This window comes from Otolemur garnettii, unplaced genomic scaffold, assembly GCF_000181295.1.
Source record: "Otolemur garnettii isolate 467f Iridium unplaced genomic scaffold, OtoGar3 scaffold00021, whole genome shotgun sequence".
Lineage (NCBI taxonomy): Eukaryota > Metazoa > Chordata > Mammalia > Primates > Galagidae > Otolemur > Otolemur garnettii.
In genome coordinates, this window is record NW_003852416.1 from 25,343,113 (window position 1) to 25,364,937 (window position 21,825).

Below are 21,825 nucleotides of genomic sequence, written 5' to 3' on the forward strand. Positions count from 1 at the left end.
AAAAGATAGACAAACTACCCCCCATCATTTTTACTAGATGTCTCTTTGAGGGTATTTCTGAAAGAGATTAGCATTTGAATCAGTAAGGAAAAAGAAAATCTGCTCTCACCAATGTGTATTGAATATTATCTAATCTGTCAAGTGCCAGAGATGGAGCATCCATTTTTTTCTGCCTTTGGACATTGGAGTTCCTTGTTTTAATTTCTTTGGACTTGAACTGAATTACATCACTGGCTTTCCTTGTGCTCTAGCTTGCAGAAAGCATGCTGTGAAACTTCTCAGCCTCTGAAATTGTGTGAAGCAATTCCCATAATAAATCTCTCCTTATACAGAAGGTGCAAAAGAGTATACACATTTTATGAGAAAAATCTCTCCAAGTCATACTTCCAGTATGGTGACTCTAGCATTTGTTTTCTTTTTTTTTTGAGACAGAACCTCAAGCTATCCCCCTGGGCAGAGTGCCATGGCATCACAGCTCACAGCAACCTCCAACTCCTGGGCTCAAGCAAGTCTCCTGCCTTAGCCTCCTAAGTAGCTAGGATCACAGGTGCCTGCCACAACGACTGGCTATTTTTTGGTTGCAGCCGTCATTGTTGTTTGGCGGGCCTGGGCTGGATTCGAACCTGCCACCTTAGGTGTATGTGGCTGGCGCCTTAGCCACTTGAGCCACAGGCACCAAGCCAGCATTCGTTTTCTTAATCCCATCTTTTGAGCACATGTCACACTACATATTGCTTTCATAATTGGATTCAACTTTTAAAAGTAATACATAGATAACATCTCTTAAATTGTGTATACTTTTTTTTTGTTTGGCCCCCTGGTATATCTCTATGTATCCATTGGTCCTGTTTCTCTGGAGAACTCTGACTAATCTACCTACTCAGAAACTAGACTCCTGGCCAGGATACCTTGAAAGTAGATCCTGCACTCTAATATTCTCATATATTCCTCATGAAGGATTTTCATGGTCAACAAGAGTAAAGGGCAAGAGATCGTATCTTGAATTCACAGTCCTGATTCTTCTTTAGCTTAGATTGAGAATTTCTGTCAAAACACTTTAACCTAACCTTTGCTCTCCTTTGCACAGGACAGAGATTTATTTGCTCAACACCACCTGTGGTGTGATAGGTTAGCAAGCTATTTCATAACAGAGGTTAAGGACTGAAAATGAGAGGCTATTCCAATACATGGACCAAAAATGAGAAGTTATTCTGAGACATGAATGAAAGGAAGCAGAGTCCAGTTTCTGAGTGGGCAACATACCTTTATTTCACTTGGATGTGAAGGGGCTGAGTTCAAAAAAGAGGTCAGCATCTGGGTTAAAGTGGTGTGGGGATATAAGAGTTCAGGGGATTGGTGAACTCATTCATTCCTGATCAAGATGTTCTTTGGTGGACCAGACGGTTCTATTTGGGCAGGTCGCTACATTCAGCCCTATTATCCTGGTCTTATTAGTCTATTATAAGGAGGTGGAGTGATGTGCATGGTGCTTCTTTGATTGCTTCCTGTCAGTTGATGGTCAGTGTGGGCTGCCTATAAGGAAAAAAAAAGGGAGTAGGAAGGGAGTGGTGTTTACCAGAACATTCTTGGGTCTTCTGTTTGAACCAATTGATATTCATGTAGGGCCAGGATATGAACGGCTGTTTTTTGGGTGACAGCCTGATCAATAAATTGGGAGATGAGGTGGAGGATTACTGGTCTGAAGCTGAGAATGAGAAAGATCAAAATTAGTGGCCCTAACGCAGGAAATAACCAAGGAGGCCAGAAATCAAATAAGGACCAGGGATTAGGTGATTCAAGATCTGTTCCTCTCTGTTTGATTTATTCTTGGAGTTATTTTACTTTGCCTGTGATTGTTCCTGACTGGTTTACAAAACAAAACAAAACAAAAACAAAAACAAAAACATTCTTCTCCCCCCAAAAGACATGTGTCTCTTTTTTCTGATATAAGTAAATCTAAGGCTCAGCAATTTTGGAGGACTACTGCATTTAAAGAATTAATTTGGGATTGTAGGGTGACTAAACAGTCTGATACTTTTTCATGTCTTTGTTAAGTTCTAGGGAGAGTTGGTGGTAAAAATGGGTTGATATAGTAATCCTTGCAATGCCTGTGTGAAGTCCAGCCATAATGCCTGTTCTGAGGAGTACAGGGAGGAAGATGGGCTCTTTTTTATCTGGAAATAGGGGGTTGCATTAGGGCCTGAGTTAGGAAGGTAGATGGAGTGGCTACAGAGGAAAAATATTCCTGAGGGGGGCACAGGAAGAATCAGATAAGTGAAAAGTTGAGTTGAGGGAATAGAGATCAGGCTTTATAAAACCTACAGTCTCATGTACTGGTGAGATTAAAGCATGCTAAATTCAGGGAGGCTAAGGATGGAAAGTCCATAGTTATGGTGCCAAAACCCAAGTTATTTTCTGCCAGAATGGAAGAGTTGTATGTGTTGGGTACAGATATGGGATTGAAAGATTTTGGTATAGAGAAAGACACATCCAGATTCCTGAGAGGGAGAAGAGAGAGAAGAGTTCAGAGCAGCTGAGAAGGGGGTGTTTAAAAGACAGGGAATAAGGGAGTGTTGTAGATCTTGTACGATAGTGAGGTCTATTCTCATATATGGTGAAGGGGTTGTACTAGAAGAGAGTTTTTTATGATCTGTCTTGTTTCTTGCTGATGTGCTATGCCCTGAACTCCTCCACCATCTGATAATCCTACATGTATGAGGTATGTCCAGCAGACAGTGGTCTGGACACCACTTCTGGGACACCCAGTGCCTGTTATTTTGCCATTCTAGTACCTCTTTCCTCCATAGGAACATTCAGAGGTTTTGGAAACATTATAACAGTGTGCAGGACATATGTGTAGCGACTGAAAGAGGGGTCTAAGGTAGAATTGGGTGTAGTTGACATTGGTAAGGTATTCACAGATACATGAGGTTCAGGTAGCAAGACAACCTGTGCATTCAGTTGGGGTTGAAGGGGAGAAAAGAAGGGCCAGGATTGACAGAAGGGGTAGCCAGATGGAAAAGGAATAGAAAGAGGAAAAGAGGGTTTCCTAAAAAAAAAAAAAAAAAAGTCTTGGAAGATGCCTTGTTACCACAGATCTTTAAAGGCTTCAAAGAGGTCATCCCAGCTGTGAATGTGTGAGAGTAGCCAGGCATCTCAGGAAAAGTTATGGAGAAAAGAGAAGAATTGGGGAAGTATATTACACATTTATGGGGAAGTGGACCCTTTGGAGATCTTGGTGAATTTTAGGGTAGTGGGGGTATAGTATTTGTGATTTACAGTGGGGGTCTTCCAGTGTGGGAAGTTTTTCTGTAGGACACTGCTTTATTCAGGATCAGGGGAGTCAGACTGGGAGGTCCAAGAGATGAATGGCCATGGGGGTACAGAAAGGTGTGAGGACCTCTCCAGTGAAGAGATAGAGTCCTGCAGGACAAGGGAGATTTGAGGAAAACTTGTTGCCTTGCCAATTGGTCTCTGACTTTCTGTGCTGAGCGTTGGGGGAGTAGCTGGTTTATAGTTTTTCTAAGCTTATCTGTGGTTTTCTGGAGGATGGGAAAATAGTTTCCCTTGTCTGGAGGGGGTCCAGGGACCAGAATAATAGTTCTGCCATACATTATTTCAAAAGGGCTGTAAAAGAGGTGTTTGTGACGGGTAGAGCAAACGCAGAGTAAAGTGATGGGGAGGACTTTAATCCAATCTTCTTTGTGTTGGAGCACTAATTTGGGGAGAGGTTGTTTAAGGATATTAGTAGTTCTACTTTCCCTGATGATTGTGGCCTGTAAGGCTCATGTAAGCAACACTGGGCTTTTAGAGCTTGTGAGTTTTGGGAGGTGATCTGGCTAATGAAAGTTGGGCCATTGTCATTCTGAATGGAGGTGGGGAGGCCGAATCTAGGAATACTGTGGTGGAGGAGGGTGGAGACAACTTCATGGTTTTCTTGCTGTTGTGGGGAGGGCTTTGACCCACCCTGAGAAGGTATGAACCTAGACTAGAAGAAGTTTATATTTTCATACAGGAGACATGCAGGTGAAGTCAATCTGCCAGTCTTTTCCAGGGGTTTGGCCCGGGGCCTGACACATGGGAAAAGGGAGTGTTTTTATGACTCCCTGGGGTGAGACCTGGGTGCAGATTGTGCAAGTTATTTGCTATTTGTTTTAAAAGGGAAGATGGTCATGGGTGAGAAAGGAGCATAGAAGGAAGGTTGTAAAGCAGCTTGAAGCCAATGTTAAGGCTATTGTGGAGGGAAGAGAGGATATTTTGTGCTTGGGAGGAAGGAAAAATAAATTTTCCCTGTTTAAGGAATCATCCTCCCTATGTGGGAAGATGCCAGTAATTGTATTGTTCTTTAGACATATATACTGGAGAGAATTTATCAAAGGACAGTACTGGCCTTCTAGGGTGGGCTGTGTGTAAGGGCATTGAACTGCTTGTTTGGCTTGTTTGGCTTCTATATATCCTTTTTGGTTGTCTTTAGAAATTTGATCTGTTTTTTTTTTCCACTTCCTTTTCGAGGCTGCATTTAGGAGGTTTTTAATAAGTATGGTGTTGACAATAGAGGAGCATTGGGTGGTAATAAATCCTCTTTCTCCCCTTATGGCTGCATGGTGATGGATTATAAGGCAGGTATACTTAGAATCTGTATATATGTTAATAGAGCGACCTTGTGCAAGTTGTAAGGCTTTAATGAGGGCTAAGAGGTCTGCTTGTAGTGAGTAGATACCACAATAGCAAAGCCTGCCTTGGCAGTGAAGTGAGCAGTGGGCTTAGAAGAACTGCCATTGATAAACCAGTTGTCTTTGGAGTTAGGTAAGGAAAAAGGGGATATGTTGGGAAAAGAATGTAGTGTTACTGTAATTAAAGGCCAACAATCATGGAATCAGTTCTGTGAAGAGTGAAGGTTATGTGAGTGGAGGGCAGCTAATGAACCTGAGGGGTTACACACCTGGCCAGGAAGAAAGTGAAGGTTTGAATTTTCTATAAAGAGGATGAGGAGCTGGAGTAAACGGGGTGTGGAAATTAAAGATGATAAATGTTGGTGTTTTAAAAGGGATGGAATGTGATGAGGGGTAAGTAAACATGTGGGGGCATGGTGGGTAAGTTTCTGGGCCTTCAGGAAAAGGAGGGATGTGGCTGCCACCACTTGGAGGCAAAGGGGCCAGCCTAAGGCTGTGAATTCTATCTATTTTGAGAGTAATACTATTGGGAGGTGATTATTGTGAGGTTTCTGTGTTAGGACCCCTCTTGCACATCTTTGGTGTTCTGACACTGAGAGGTAAAATGGATAGCAGAAGTCAGGAAGATGGAGGGAGAGTGTTTGGGACAGACAGGATTTTAGGGAGAGGAAAGAACTTGACTAAAGCTGGTGCAGGTCTAGGAGGTAGGTTAGGGAACCTTTAGTGGTGGTATATAGATAAAGTGACCAGATTTTAACATTGGTAAAGTGGGACACCATTGACGGGGGTGGGGGTGGAGGGGGTGGATGGGGCAGGTTTCTTAATTAAAAATTTGGTCTATAAGGAGCAACAAAAATTTTCATAGAATGCAAAAATAGTATTGTAATTTTTTTTTAATTTCAACATAAGTACAATTTACAAATATAATACATTAAAAAATTATGTATAGTATTATTTTATTCTTTGGCATATTTCTCATTTGAGTGAATTTTTTTAGTAGATTGCTGTTATTGTTTAAAAGGTCATGAAATTTTTCACAAGAATTTGTTAAATTATATTTCACATAAAATGGCTTTCAAAGTCTCAACACTTAATTGTGATTTTTCTGATGTCCACATTTTATTTACTGTAGAAAAAACATTCAGTCGCAGCATTAGTTCCTGATAAGGACAGCACGTATCCCACAATTTTTAGTGCATTATTGTATGGAAATCTCGATTGTGATTTTTGCTGATGCCCAAGATTTAACCTTTTCCTTATCAATATATATTTTTAAATAATGATACCTCATAAGTCGTAGGTGTCACTTTCAAGGCTGGTGCTAGACTTTTTGCCACCAATATAAAATATAAATAATACGAGTACTGTCTGCTAAATTCATGAAATAAATAAAATAAATTACTTACCTAAATAATCTGAATAGCTGATTTGTTGACATCACTTGTTTAACTAGCACTAGCAGGCAGTGGTAAGCAGGCCACTCCCTGTGTTAGGGGAGGAGTTGTAACTTTAAGGGCAGGAAGGGGCTTTTTGGGTGGAGGGGCTTTCTGAGGCAATTATCTAACATGTTGAGCGTTCTTTCCAAAAATCGGGAAAAATGCCACGGGATGAGGGACAAATTGTTAAAAATTGGGACTGTCCTGCCAAAAGTGGGATGTCTGGTTACCTTATATATAGAGGTTTAGTCAAAGCTTCAAATTTGGGAATCCAGGCTCAAAAATATCCTAGAAACCCCAGGAAGGAGAGGAGGTCATATTTTCTGGGGGGCAGGGGTAAAGGAGGGGATGGCCTGAATGCGTTCAGGGGTAATGAGTTTTTCTCATTCCTGTAGGAGAATGCCAAGGTATTGGACAGAGGGAGGAGGTTAACTGGGCTTTGGAAGGGGAATCTCTATACCGCTTGGTGGGGAGGAAAGAGAGTAAGTGAATTGTGTCTTGCTGCTAGGCAGTGGAGGAAGGTCTGCATAAGGGAAGGTCATCTACATACTGAAGAACTGTAGAATTTTTTTGTAAAGTTAACTGCCGGAGGTCAGCCTGAAGTGCCTGACCAAAGTAATGAGAACTGTCTAAATCCTTCAAGGAGAACTGCCCAGGTGAGTTGTTGGTGGAAAAATCAGGGTTGGTCCAGGTTAAGGCAAAGAGGGGTTGGAGAGCTCATGGACAGGATGGTAAAAAAGGCATCTTTGAGATCTAAAACTGTGTAGTGGGAGATATTGGAAAGAATGGTAGTTAGGAGGGTATAGGGTTTAAGGACTACTGGGTGACTAGGCTGAACAATTTCAGTGATGGCCCATAAGTCTTGCACTAACTGATATGAACCATTGGTTTTTTTTTTCTACAGGAAGGATGGGAGTGTTGTAGGGCATATTAGTAAGTTTGAGAATACCAGCTGACAGGAGTTTGAAGGTGAGTGGTTTAATATCCCTAGGGCGCTGGGGGTATTTTTGGAGATTTTTTTTCCAGATATTGGATGTAGACTGGCCCGTATAATGCATGTTGATAACAAGCCTCCCCTCATTGTTTTCCTGGGATAGGGCAGTAAAGAGATGGAGTACTTCATTAAGGGCTAAAAGCTGGGCAGGGTTTTGATCCCATTTCTGGGTTATTTCTTTTAGTTTGCCATAATTCATGGCCTTATGGACTGCTTTTTTTAGTTCCTGTAAGAGACACTGGACCATGTGGTTGTAGAGAGTAACTCCAGTAGTGTCAGTTTGGTAATTCCAATTGGGGTCTTCCAGGGGGACAGCCCTAGTGGCCTCTGGCAGGGTTTGGTCTGTCCTCCATAGATCTTCAGTATGAACCTGTGCCTGAGTCCAGACCTGCATCCTCTCCTCTTTAGGGTGAGGTGAGGATGTCATATAAATCATGCCAGGTCAGATCATATGATTGGGTTACATATTTTAATTCTTGAGAGTATTTCGTGGTATCTATGGAGAACAAATCTAGTTTCTGACTTCTATGGGACAGGTCTGAGAGAGAAAAGGGGACATGAACCCTGACAGTATCTTCCATTCCTGCACCCTCTTGGAGGGGGTATAGAGGTTGTGGTGGTCTGGAAGTGGAATGTCCAAAGGTGTGGCCAGATCTAGCATGAGGTGGGGGAATCAGGTCTGTCATCTTTCCTTTTTCACCCAGATTCACTATCATTTCTTTTTCATTCATGTGCAGTGGAAGGTGGGTGAGGTGGTGGAGAGAGGGGGGATGGGATGGAGTTCTGCAGGTAGGAAGGAGGTTGAGGGTGAGGGAGGGGCAGAAGGCAGAGGGTTGTCTGTTGGGTTGAAGGAAGACAATGATGAATAAAGGGTTTCAGGGAGGGCTGCTTGGCTTGTGCAAAGAAAATTTGAGAGAGCTTTGTTTTGGAGGAGGACGATGGCCTGGATGTAAGGGATTTCTAACCATCTGCCTAATCTTCAACAGTAATTGTCAAGGTCAGTGAGGATTGAAAGGTTAAAGGTGACACTTTCAGGCTATTGTGAGCCATTGTCTCATTTGTCCATAAGCCAAAAATTATTACAGAAAAAGATGAGGTGTTTAGGTTTAAGGTCAGGATAAAAATGTAGAGGCTTGAGGTGAGTTAAGAGGCAGCTTAAAGGTGAAGAAGGGGGAATCTGTGACTGAACAGTCTCCATATTGGAAACTAAAGGTAGAAAATAAATGAGATTAAAGTGAGGATGAAAAAAGAAATTACGAGAGAGAGGAGGAAGAAAGTAGCTGAGGTTGGGGCTAGGGAGGTTACTAGACCTCCTTGAAGGACCTTTAACCAGCAAGAAAAGAGTGGTCCAGGCCCATGGGAGGGGCACAAAACAGGTAAGTCTGACTCACTAGGGTTAGCCCATGACTGGCACTGGATTTAGGAGGCATGGACTACTGGGGTTTTCTCAGTCCAGAGTGGAGAAAGAGAAGAGAAGTTAAAATGGCTCAGAGAGGGGTTATATATGAATGCTTAAATGGCCTAGAAAAGGAGGATGAGGGAGAGAGGAGTTGGAATGGAGTTAAAAAGGCTCAGAAAGGGCTTATAGATGAATGCCCACCTCACTATTAAATGGATGAATTCTGGGCAGGCATTGGAGGGGTCCTCCGTTTCCCTTCTAGTTGGAACAAGAGTCTGTCTAGTTGGGAGTGGGTCTTATGGGATATATCTTGGCCCCCAAAGGGGGCTTCTCATTCTAGGTTCTCAGCATCAAAATGAGAAGTTAAGGACTGAAAACGGGATGTTATTCTGAGACCTCCAATTTGAGGGAGGAACAAAAAGAAGTGGAGTCCAGGTTCTGTGTGGGCAATGTGGCCTTTATTTCACTTGGGTGTGAGCGGGGGCTGAATTCGAAAAAGAAATCAGCACGTTGGTTAAGGCAGGGTAGGAATATAAGAGCTCAGGGGGTAGGGATTGGTGCACTCATGCCTTCCTGGGTGGGACTTTCATGCACGCATTCCTTTGGAGGGAGGATGTTGTTTCCTGAGGAGGACTTTTCTATTGGGGTGGGTCCCTACATTCTGTCCTATCAATAACATTTCAGACAGTCCAGGTTTTTACATAAGAAGAGTTAACATTTAAAAGCAAGTCTTTCCTGCATTAAATGCTATGTTTCAATTTTTTCAGACTTAGGTGATAAAAAGAAGTTTGATATTTGAGAAAACAAAGATTCTTCAACTGGCACTATGTGATTGTATGCAAATGTTGTTGCCTCTGAGCCATTACATTATTGCTCCTACAACAAGGAAGTAAGTAATTTTTTTAGATGTTTGCCAAGATCTATTCCAACTCATTTATTTTTATGCTTGCTTCTTTCTGTGAAAGGTAAAAAGCTAGGCAGATGCCAAGACATGTTTTTCAGGCAAAGGGATTTCTCTGAAGATCAGATGGGTGGATCAGATCAGTGGAGAGAAAATAATATTATAATTGTTATGTACACACATAGACACATATAATTGTTTTAAAATTTGCTCTTCTCCAGCACCGGAAAGGTCCTGAGGTAGTATATGAAATTGGACAGCTAAAAACTATATTTCTTTGAAATAAATGAATTCTCTCTCTTTTTATATTTGATGTAAAAAATGTGCCTTTTATTTATTTTGTTATTATTCTATGGCATCCTTTTATTTTTAATTAAATCATAACTGTGTACATTTATGCATTTATGGGGTACAATGTGCTGATTTGATATACAATGTGGAATGCTTATGTGAAACTGATTAACATAACCATCACCTCACTTATTTGTTGTGGTAAGACATTTATACTATACTCTTAATAGTATTACACTGTGTGCAATAGGTGCAGTCTCACCAAATACCCTCTTTCTTTTTTTTTTCAGTAAGTAATTTATTAAAAAGGGATTTTGATGTTTTTTTTCATAAAGAGTAACATAGAATTTCAGATTTATTACTATAACACAATTGTCTTGAATATTCACTGAAGATGCAGCTTCTCTAAGGTGCTGGCTGTCTTCACTTTCTCTGTCACTCTACACAATTACTGGTCCTGGTTGAGTATATATTATCTTTGTTCCTTCCTCCTGCTTCTTCCTTTTTTTTTTTTTTTTTTTAAATTTCTTATAGCGTAACTGTGTACATTAATGCAAACATGGGGTACAATGTGCTGTCTTCACATACATTTTGAAATACTCTCATCAAACTGGTTAACATAACCTTCACGCCATTTTCTTAGTTATTGAGTTACAATGTTCATACTCTGCTTTTAGAAAGCTTCACTTGTACCCTTGTACGGTAAACCATAAAGGTGACCCCACCAATCTCCCTCCCTCCCCCCATCCACCACCCTCACTTCCCCCTCCCACCCCCTTCCCATATTCTAAGGCTATAATTAGGTTATGACATTCCTATAAAAGCTATGAATTAGTTTGAAAGTAGGGCTGTGTACATTGGATACTTTTTCTTCCATTCTTTAGATACTTTGCTAAGAAGAACATTTTCCAATTCCATCCATATGAACATGAAGGAGGTAAAGTCTCCATCCTTCTTTAGGGCTGCATAGTATTCCATGGTCTACATGTATCACAATTTATTGATCCATTCATGGGTCGATGGGTATTTGGGCTTCTTCCATGACCTAGCAATTATGAATTGGGCTGCAATAAACTTTCTGATACAAATATCTTTGTTGTAATTCTATTTTTGGTCTTCTGGATATATACCTAATAAAGGAACTGAAGGATCAAATAGCATGTCTATTTTTAGTTCTCTCCGTGTTCTCCAGATATCTTTCCAAAAGGAACGAATTAATTTGCATTCCCACCAGCACAAATACCCTCTTTTTTAACACTCTTCCCTCTTCATTCCCCTTTCCCTCCTTCTTTTGGGACTAGTTATGTTTTATCATTTGTATGAATGTGTTGATTATATATTGGCTTCATAATAGTTCCATTCTTGAGATACTTTACTAAAAAGATGTTTCAATTCCATCCATGTCAACATAAAAGATGTAAAGTCTCTATCCCCCCCCCTTTTTTTTTTTTGAGACGGAGCCTCAAGCTATCCCCCTGGGTAGAGTGCCATGGCATCACGCTCACAGCAACCTCCAACTCCTGGGCTCAAGCGAGTCTCCTGCCTCAGCCTCCCAAGTAGCTGGGACTACAGGCGCCCGCCACAACGCCTGGCCATTTTTTGGTTGCAGTCATCATTGTTGTTTGGCGGGCCCAGGCTGGGGATTCGAACCTGCCACCTTAGGTGTATGTGGCTGGCGCCTTAGCCGCTTGAGCCACAGGCGCCTAGCCCTCTATCCCTTTTTTTTTGCTACATAGAATTTCTATGGTATACATAGACCACAATTTGTTAATCTATTCATGGGTTATGGGCACTTGGGCTGCTTCCATGATTTGGCAATTATGAATTGGGCTACAGTAAACATTCTAGTGCAAATATCTTTGTTGTAAAATGATTTTTGATAATCTGAGTATATATCTATTAGAGGAAATGCAGGATTGAACAGTAGGTCTACTTTTAGTTCCTTGAGTATTCTCCAAACTTCTTTCCAAAATCCCACCAGCAATGTAGAGTGTTCCCTTCTCTCCATTCTCTCCACATTCATGCCAACCTCAAATAGTCAATATTCAGAAATAAAAACAAATCAGGAAGAATCCTGCTACCAGATTTCAGGCTATTCTATAAACCTATAGTGATCAAAACAACATGGTACTGACACAAAAATAGGGAGGAACAGAATAGAGAACCAAGAGATGAACCCAGCCAATTATTGTCATTTGATCTTTGATAAGCCTATCAAAAATATTCCTTAGGGGAAAGATTCCTTATTTAACAAATAGTGCTGGGTGAACTGGCTGGCAACCTGTAGAAGACTGAAACTGGACTCTCACCTTTCACCTTTAACAAAAATTGAATCTCACTGGATAAAAGATTTAAACTTAATACAGGAAACTATAAAATATTAGAAGAACATACAGGGAAAATGCTTGAAGAAATCGGCCTGGGAAAACATTTTATGAGGAAGATCTCCTCCCTGGTAATTGAAGCGACACCAAAAATATATTACTGGGATCTGATCAAACTAAAAAGCTTCTGCACAGCCGAGAGCACAGTAAGTAAAGCAAACAGACAACCTTCGGAATGGGAGAAGGTATTTGCATGTTATGTTTCTGATGAAGGTCTGAGAACTAGAATCCACGAAATGAATGAGTTCTCTTAATTTGGTTTCCATAAATTTTAGTGATTTCAAAGGGACAACCTTTTTTGAACTCTAATTTTTATTTATCTATGATAAAATTTTTGACTCAATAACTCTTTAATATTAAACGAGTTATTTAAGATCAAAGTAAGATTGTGTGACATACAATAATTACTCAACAAATATTTGTGGGATGCTATTGAATTCACATTCTACCCAATTCGAAGTTCTTAAATTGTAAAACCAGAGTTGATCTCTACCCTGCCTTAGCAGTGAAGATTTGTGTGAATCACTTCAGTTCTGATTCTCATATTTCTCACCTGTAAAAAATAAAAAAGATACTTTCCTTCTCATGGGTTTATTTCAGATTCAAATAATAACATATACATGAAAGTACATCCCAATCTTCTCAGAACTCTACAAATAAGACAAATAGTTTTGAATTAAGAGAAGCAATTTATTTTCTTTTCTAAAACAACATTAAAATTCTAGGTATTTTCTTTAACAATCTGTTAGTGAGTTTACAAAAGACTATGCTTACATTAGGTTCTTTTTGAGAGGTGGTGTAAAGAGTGGCATTTTTATTTGATTACGTGTAGATCCTGATCTAAATGTATCATGTTTTTGTCTGTGGAATCTGGACATAGTGGTCTTTCAAGACTGACATCAGGTCCCCATCCTCCTCTCTAAACTCATATACCTGCTGTTTGCTTATTAGCTTTGTCTTTCTTCAATGACAAAAGCTGTGGAGGGAAGCCCATGATTGTCAGGCCCTTCCTGCTCATTTCCTCTAAGATTGACCTTTTCTTCTGCAAGACTGAGCACAGTTCATTACAGTAGTGTAGGAGACTAAGCAGCACTGGGAGTTCTGCATTGAGCTGTACATGTGCATGGCCCCTAATCTGGGATCTCTCTTTCCTTTGGTCTGCTGTCTCTCTCTTAAATTATAGTCAACAAATACAGTATATGTTTTTTCCCTTAAATTATAAATGGCAGATGTGTCAGCTATCTTCTTCACTTCAGATTCCAGCTTTACATTTTATTAAGTGGACAGGGAGGTATACCTGAATCTTCTCAGGGTCACTAAGCTGCAAATATTGCTATTCTAAAGTGTTTTCTGAAGATTAAATGCTCTAACATGGTAAAACTAACAAGATTAAATGATTTAACTGGTGCAGAAGGGCCACTAAAATATTTCTTCATTCAATCTTGTGATTTGATGTTGATCTTTCTTTTTTGTTGATTTCTAGTTTTATACCATTGTGGTCAGAAATTATACTTTATATGATCTCTATCTTCTTAAATGTATTAGAACTTGTTTTGTGTCTACTATAGTTTGGATGTTTGCCTCCCAAATCTCCTGTAGAAACTTAACTCCCAATGTTGGAGGATGGGCCTAATAGGAGGGTTTTGGGTTATGAAGGTGGATCTTTCCTGAGGGATCCTTCCTATCCCTATGGTAGTGTGTGAGTGAGTGAGTTATTGCTCTATTAGTTCTCACCAGAGCTCATTGTTACAAAGTGCCTATTATCTTTTCCCTTTCTCTCTTGCTTCCTCTCCTACCATGTGATCTCTGCACATACCTGCTCCCTTTTTGCTTCCACCATAAGTGGAAGTAGTCTGAGGCCCTCACCCAAAACAAATGTTGGCACTATGCTTCATGTACAGCCTGTAGAACCACAAACCAAAGAAAGCTTTTTTCTTTATAAATTACTCAACCTCTGCCAGCAACACAACAGACTGAGACAGTGGACTATTGTGTGATCTTCCTGGAGAGTATTGTATGTGCTATTAAGAATGTGTATTCTTCAACTCTTGAATGGGATGTTTTGTAAATATCTAGTATGTCTGTTTGGTCTATGGTGCAGTTTAAGTCTGATGTTTCTTTGTTGATTTCTTTTTGTTGTTGTCTAGAGGATCTGTCTATTTTTGAAAGTGGGGTGTTGAAGCCCCCTCTTATTTTTGGATTTGAATCCATCTCTCCCTTTAGGTTCAATAATATTTGTTTTATATATGTAGTCCTCTGGTGTTGGCTGAATATATACTTATAATTTTTATGTCCTCCTCTTGGGTCACTCCATTTATCGTATTGTATAGTGATCTTGTGTCTTTTCACAATATTGACTTAAAGTTTACTTTATTTGATATGAATATGGCTTGCTTTTGGTTTTTGTTTGCATGGAATATCTTTTTTTCTTTTAGAGACAGAGTCTCAATTTGTCACCCTTGGTAGAGTGCTGTGGTGTCACAGCTCACAGCAGCCTCCAGCTCTTGGGCTTAGGTGGTTCTCTTGCCTCAGCCTCTCAAAGTAGCTGGGACTATAGGCACTTACTACAATGCCTAGCTATTTTTTTGTTGCAGTTTGGCCGGGGTGGGGTTTGAACCCACCACCCTCAGTATATGGGGCCATTGCCCTACTCGCTGAGCCACAGGCGCCGCCAGGAATATCTTTTTCCATCCCTTTCTTTACAGTCTGTTTTCAGTCTATTTCAGTGCTTGTGAGAAGAAGCATCCCCTGACTTTGAGGTGGTCCTTTTTGGGAAGAAATTGTGACAGAGGCAGGATATCTTGCCCTTCTTTCTGTGATGGTAGCTTCGGCTTCCATGAACCACAGAGGTTTTGTTCTCCAGCATACTTCTTTCATCACTCTAGTCAAGATATCATTCATTCATTGCTGTGGTTCCTTTTTGTGGGAGACATGAAGACCCTGGATCTCTAGTGAGTCATCTTCCTGATGTCACTCTGTAGATCTGGTCTTTTCTCTTAATCCCCCTTAGAACTTGGTAGATCCAAATGTTTTCTTAACCCAGTGTAGAAAAATTCTCTTGCATACCCTTTGGCTTCATCAGTGTAGGAACATTTTCTTTAATTTCTTTTGCTTATTTTTGTTTGATTATTTTTCTTTCTCTTGAACCTCTACCAATTTATTAGAACCTCCAGAACTACTTTTCACGTCACCTGATTTAATTTATAATCGCAATCTTTATTGCTTTGTAATCTATTGGTGGGAAATTCTTGATTTTATCCTCTTGCTGAATAAATTAAGCTGTAGATAAATGTAATTTATTATACAGGATATTTTCTTTCTTAAAAAATACTTTTACAATCTTATTTTTAAACACCAAGAGCTTCTTTTTCTAATATATTATTCTTTTCTTATAGCTAAATTTACCTGATCCTTTTATAATTATCTTAACATTTTTTCTGTTTTCTCTTAGTCAACTTCTTCAGGGTTCAGTTTTCTGATTTTAAGTTTGATGTTTGTTATGCTATTGGACTTTCTCAAATGCCTTTGGAGTTTTGTTCATATTTGTTAAATTTTAGACATTTTCACATATTTGTAGTAAATGCTGGGTTACTTCCTCACCCAAGTGAGAAGTGGCAGAGAAGGTACTGACTACTTACTAGTCCCTTATTGGGAATGGATGTGCAATGAAGGGAATGGATGTGCAATGAAGGGAATGGATGAGCAATGAAGGGAATGGGTAACATACAGCCAGTGGAGTTTTTTTCAGTTGTGTGTGAGCAATTTCTTTTCTTGACTTGGTGGATTTCTGCCTACTATTTGTTTAGACTTCATATCCATTGGGAGTGTTTTTATTTCTGCCTTAAAGAATGGGTCTCTGGCAAGAAAATTGGTATAGTTCTACTATTGTCTAAGATAGGAAAGGCTTTCTATAATACCTCTGATTATGGCCTTTTCCCTGACATCTTTTGGGGATGGGCACTAAGAAAGAGAGGGCTTCTTTGTTTTGCTCATATGATGATAGATTTTGACTCATGACATATTCCTTTTAATCACTTGTGATCATGACCCCCATCTAATTAGCCCTTTGCTATTCTGACAGTTTTTACTATTATTATTCAAACACTAAGACTACTATCTCTAAAGAAGTGTGAGTTGTTTTTTAGTTGAAATATCCACAGAAACATAGGAATCAGTCAATACTAAATTGACTATTTTGTTCTTATTTCTATCAGCAGGCCAAAGGGTACCAAAGATAAAAATTGCTTATTCAAATTTCAAAGTCTCAATTCGTATTTAGAGATAAGCTTGCACCTGTGTTTATAAAACCTTTGGATTCCTTGCTTTCAATTGCATTTACACAAAGCCCATCAATGGATCTCTTCATTGTCCTGGTGATTTGTCTCTCTTGTTTGATTCTTTTTTCTCTGTGGAATGCAAGCTATGGCAAAGGAAAACTGCCACCTGGCCCCATTCCTCTCCCAATTGTTGGAAATATTCTACAGTTAAATACGAAGAACATCAGCAAATCCTTAAGCATGGTAAGTGTGATTAATTTTTTTTCAGTTTCTTGCAATGAGTAAATAACAAAACCTTAGACAAAATAAAATATTGTCTTAGACACTAGTGGACACACAGATATGATTTTATATGGCAGATGGAAGGGAATAAGACCTATTAATCCTTATCAAAAGGAGGACTCAATAGGGCAGAGGAGTATAAATGCTTACTCAGGATTGGAGATTGCAACCTGGGTAGCAGTTAGAGACTTTATACCCAAGAAGTGTGAGGGGGCCTACATTTATAGAAATTTATTTTGACTATATAAATTGCTTGTTAGTTTATTTCATTGGTTGGTTGAACAAAGAATGCACTATCGGTCATTAGTAGAAGGGTGTATTTTCATCAGTCTGTCTGGAAAGACCCATGTACTATTTACAAACCTTTGGTGAAGATTAGGACCAGTTTCTTTGTATTATATATTGTTTAGAGGCCAGTAGTTTGTGAAAAAAAATGTTTTTTACAGTTCCTTTGTGGGTCTCAAAGTTCATCAGCAGTTCAGCCTGGAGTCAGTAGCCCAAGACAGAGTCATGGATGTCAAGCCTGGGACAGACATTGCTGATTTCACACATCCTCCTTTAGATTAAGATATTTTTCCCAAGAGAGAATTTCTGTGATCACTTTAGGTCCCTTGGTGATTATGTGAACTTAGTTCTGCATCAGTTCCATCTTGTCCCTTAGAGCCAGGAAGAAGTGAGATTGTCTTCCTGGGATCCCTCAAAACCCACAGTGGAGAATTTATGAGCCATCTCACAGCAAAGCTTATCATTAGAGGTTCCATGGGTTCCTTGTGGATGTCCACAATTGGTTATGGAAATCTGGGCCAACATCATGAGAGCAGGTAGTGTTAGTGCTCCTTTTATACATTGAGACAACATTTAGAGATCAACAAAATTACTACAAACAATAGTGTTCTAATGATTCCAACTTGTAATGAAAATTGATTTTTTGAGACAGGGTCTTGCTCTTCATAGTTCAATGCACCCTGGGACTCCTGGGCTCAAGCAGTCCTCCTTCCTAAGCCTCCCATAGGTGGGACTACAGGCCCAGGCTATCATGCCTGGCTAATTTTTCTGTCATTTTTGGAGACTGCAACTAGTAATATAATTTATCTATTCAGGCAACCAACTAAATAATCCAGGAACTTATCTTTTCTGGTAAACAACTAAATATGTTAAAGGATAGCTTATTTATGTATAGTACTTACTATAGACAATTTATCTGAACAATGATTCTATTAACTCAGTTTCAATTCAGGTGTTTATCTAAGTATAAAAGGAGGTGTGTGGGCAGGCATGGTGGCTTACACCTATAATCCCAGCACTTTGGGAGCTGAGGTGGGAAGATTGCTTGAGGTTAGGAGTTTGAGACCAACCTGAACAACATAATAAGACTCTAACTGTTTTGCTCATAGCGGTCTTAAACAGAAACTGTTACTGTCCCAAAGTACTTTACTATCCTGTTTTTATTTATCTAGTTTCAGGGAAGGTCTAAATAACAAAAGACAAGTGGTGGGACAGAGGAAATCTACAACCAAAAACAGCTTAGCTCTTTGCAGTGACTACGCATTATGCTGTGAAGAACTGAAGTATATGGTGATTTTTATATAATCATTCATATGGAACATAGTTCCTAGAATCACCTTATTCTGAATGGTATTCAGTAATTAAGTATTATAATTTTAACCTTCACATAGCTGAGTCTACCTTAAAAAGGGTTCCAAGAGCTTTGATGAAATATAGTCTCTGGTGACCCACACTAAAATGCTGAAGAGAGTATCAGCTACACTAGGATTTCTTTAAGAAGTAATTTTGATCAGAGAATGTGTTCCTTCCCTTTGAAGGAAAAACTTTTAGCCTGCATTGTATATAAAGTTGATTTCTCTAAAGAACTGTTGGTTTCCTCATATCTGGGTCTACGTGAGTAACTCTCTTACATAATCAAGGGTATTCAAGTAGACGCCTGCAAATTAATCTGCTTTTAAAATAAAGAGCAGTATTCTCCATTTGTATTTGCATTAGACATAGAGTGACTATTTTTAAAGCATGTTAAAACTTTAGGTTTTATTCATGTTTAAAGTATGTATTATGTATGCATAATTTTGTTGTTGTTACTGAAACTTAATTCTACCAAGAATCTCTTCATTGCACTAAATGCTTTCTTTTTCCCCTTGGAGAAAGCTTAATAATTGTGCCTAAAAACTATGGGCAGATAGTATAAGACTATGCTAGATAAAGTGAATATTTGCATTTCCATTATCTATGAATTAGTGGCTAAGTTCTTTCTTAGCTGCTTTAGGAGCCCCTCACTCCCCAGAGTCAAGAGGAAGTATAATAATTTGGAGCTCCCCTTATAATGTGTGGGACAAGCAATTTGTGTTCTGAATTCTACTAGCAGCACTAGCCTTGTTTTAAGCATTTTGCTAGAAGAAATAGCAAAATTGTTATTGATGTATATGCAAATTATATGCATTAAAAAAAAACTATTCTTTGTGAACTTATCTACCTGGTTATGATACTCTGGGTCAATGCACAAGTAAAATAAGATGTCAGACAAAAGCCAGCATACATTTTGCACTATTGATGTGATACTGTAGCCAGCCAGGACCTTATTGATCTCAGCATAGTAATGCTTATTAATAATAAAGACTGTCTAGTGACACTCATCAAGACTAAAGATGAAGCTGGTGACATGTTCCATTGGAAGGAATTTCTGATTATCTCCATGCTATTTTACCCCTTCTATTCTTTTTAAAATAAGAAATTAACAGCCCTGCATATAATGCAGGCACCTGTATACAGTTCTGTCCTGTGTCCTAGCCTTATGGTCCAGAGCTGTTGGGCATCAGACGCTCACTGCACCCTCAGCCTATGCCCGGTGCTCAGTGGAAAACACAAAGGGCAGGGTGCACTTTCTGTCATCATAGAGCTTATGACCAATTGGGGGACAGTAAGCTCTCCTGGGATGTCTGTGTCCTTTTGTTTATTTCTAAATCCACTTGGGGAGTTATAATCCCAGATTCTGCTCTATGGAGAATAGCATCACAAAGGATTTCCGTGTCTGTCCACCTTGGAGAAAGCCAGTGATTATAGACCTCACAAAGGGCACCCAACTACATTAGAAATGTTCACAGCAGCCCTGCAACAACAATTGGGTGGCTCTTGCAGCCAGAACACACTCTACCAAGTGGCTGTGGGTAATTACAATGAAAGTATAAGCTCTGCTCCTGCCCTCAAGGAAGCTTAAGATTAATTAAAGAAGATAAACTCAAATATAAACATACACCAAAATGCCATGCCCCTTAATACTTTATAAGCAACTTTGCCACACAGATCTTATGACTTCTAAAGTCACAGGACTGCCCTGCTTTCCTTGTGTATAATGGATTTTATGGGACATTTTTCATGGTACCTTTGTGTATCTAAACAGCAGTTTTGTTCATCTCATTTACTAAATACATTGACAAATCCATTTTTTTTTTTTTTTTTTTTTTGGAGACAGAGTCTTATTCTGTTGCCCTGGCTAGAATGCAGTGGTGTAACTTAGCTTACTGTAACCTGAAGAACCTGGGCTCAAATGATTCCCCTACTTCAATCTCATGAGTAGCTTGGACTACAGGTGAATGTCACCACTCTGAGTTGATTTCATCTATTTTTAGAAGAGATGGGGTTTCACTATTGGTGAAGCTTGTCTTGAACTCCTGAATGATTCTCACACCTCAGTCTCAAAGCCGTTGTGTCCAGGTAACAGATCCACATTGTTGTGAGTGTCTTGTAGTGTCAAAAGACCACCAGGTCAAATTCCCACTGTGTGCTAATAGATCAATACATAGGAACAGTGGGAGTTGAAGGCTACTGATTTGTGGACATTTGTTATGTATCCTGAGACATTACTATTTCTTGATCACTTCATAAATCTCTGGTTGAGTCCCTGGCATTTTCTAAGTATAAGATCATGCCATCCACAACGAATGAGTATTTAACATCCTCTGTCCTTCTTAGGATTCCTTTGATTTTCTTCTCTTGCCTAATTGTATTGGTTAGAACTTCTAGCACTATGTATACAGTAGTGGCAATAGTGGACATCCTGGTGTTTTGGGGTTTTTTTTTGAGGCAGAGTCTCACTTTATCACCCTCTGTAGAGTGCTATAGCATCACAGTTCACAACAACCTCCAGCTCTTGGGCTTAGGTGATTCTCTTGCCTCAGCCTCCTGAGTAGCTGGAACTAAGGCGCCCACACAACGCCCAGCTACTTTTTGTTGCAGTTTGGCTGGGGCTAAGTTCAAACCCATCACCTTCAGTGCATGGGGCTGGCGCCCTATTCATTGAGCCACAGATGCCCCGGACATCCTGCTGTCTTTCCAGTTTTGAGTGAAAATGTTTTCAGTTTTACTCCATTTGGTATGATACTGATGTGTGTTTGTTGTAGGTGGCTTCTATCAGTTTAAGAAATATCTCATGGATAGCTATTTTCTTACATTTTTTTATCAGAAAAATTTGCTGAATTTTGACAAATGTCTTTTCTGCATTTATTGAGAGGATCATATGGCATTTATTTTGTTTCTATTTATGTGGTAAATCCCATTTATGGATTTGCATATTTTGAACCAACCTTGCATTATTGGGATAAAGCCCATCTGATCATGGTGTATAATTCTTTTTAAACGTGTAGCTATATTCTATTTGGTATGATTTTGTTGAGTGTTTTTGCATCAATAGTCATTAGTGAAATTGGTCTGTAATTTTTTTTTTTTTGTATGATCCTTTTCTGCTTTTGGTAACAGGATGATATTTGCTGTGTAGAAAGAGTTGGGGATGGTTCTTTCCTTCTTTGTGTTTTGGAATTGGTTCTGCAATATAGATACTGGCTTTTCTTAGAATGTTTGATAGAATTTTTCAGTAAAACCCTCTGGTTGAGAACTATTATTCTGTTGCAAGTTTTTTATTGTTGAAATTTTGGTCCTTGATATTGATACTATTTTTTTCAAGAGTTCCATTTCTTCCTGGTTGAAGGTAGTGAGATTCTAGGTATCCATTTTCTGCATTTTTTCCACACTTACGGCTATAGAACTTTTGTAGTAATTAGATATGATCCTTTGTTTCTCAAAGTTATTTTTTGTTATTTCCCATTTTTGATTCTAAATGAGGTTGTTAAAGATCTTACTTGTCTGTTTCTAGTTAGCCTGCACAAGAACTTATCAATTTTAT

General features: G+C 39.2%; 1 protein-coding gene and 1 long non-coding RNA gene across 5 annotated transcripts in view; both read left to right on the top strand.

Annotated features, from left to right (window-relative positions):
• Positions 1-773: 773 nt before the first annotated feature.
• LOC111724295 lies at positions 774-9,698 on the top strand. 3 transcript variants are annotated; one of them, XR_002772616.1, is made up of 4 exons: positions 774-1,306; positions 6,618-6,765; positions 7,014-7,078; positions 9,270-9,698. It is a non-coding gene; the product is annotated as an uncharacterized LOC111724295 (long non-coding RNA). The 3 variants fall into 3 exon arrangements; XR_002772617.1 differs by lacking the exon at positions 6,618-6,765; XR_002772615.1 differs by lacking the exon at positions 774-1,306 and having other exon boundaries at positions 6,454-6,765.
• Positions 9,699-15,604: 5,906 nt separating this feature from the next.
• LOC100941342 (cytochrome P450 2C21-like) overlaps positions 15,605-21,825 on the top strand; it is a 47,533-nt gene continuing 41,312 nt past the window's right edge. Inside the window, exon 1 of one of the 2 annotated variants that reach the window (XM_023511714.1) lies at positions 15,605-16,598. In XM_023511714.1, coding sequence (XP_023367482.1) covers positions 16,431-16,598 — 168 coding nt within the window. In that variant the 5' untranslated portion in view covers positions 15,605-16,430. The remainder of the gene's footprint in view (positions 16,599-21,825) is intronic. The other variant, XM_003787317.3, reaches the window with a different exon arrangement.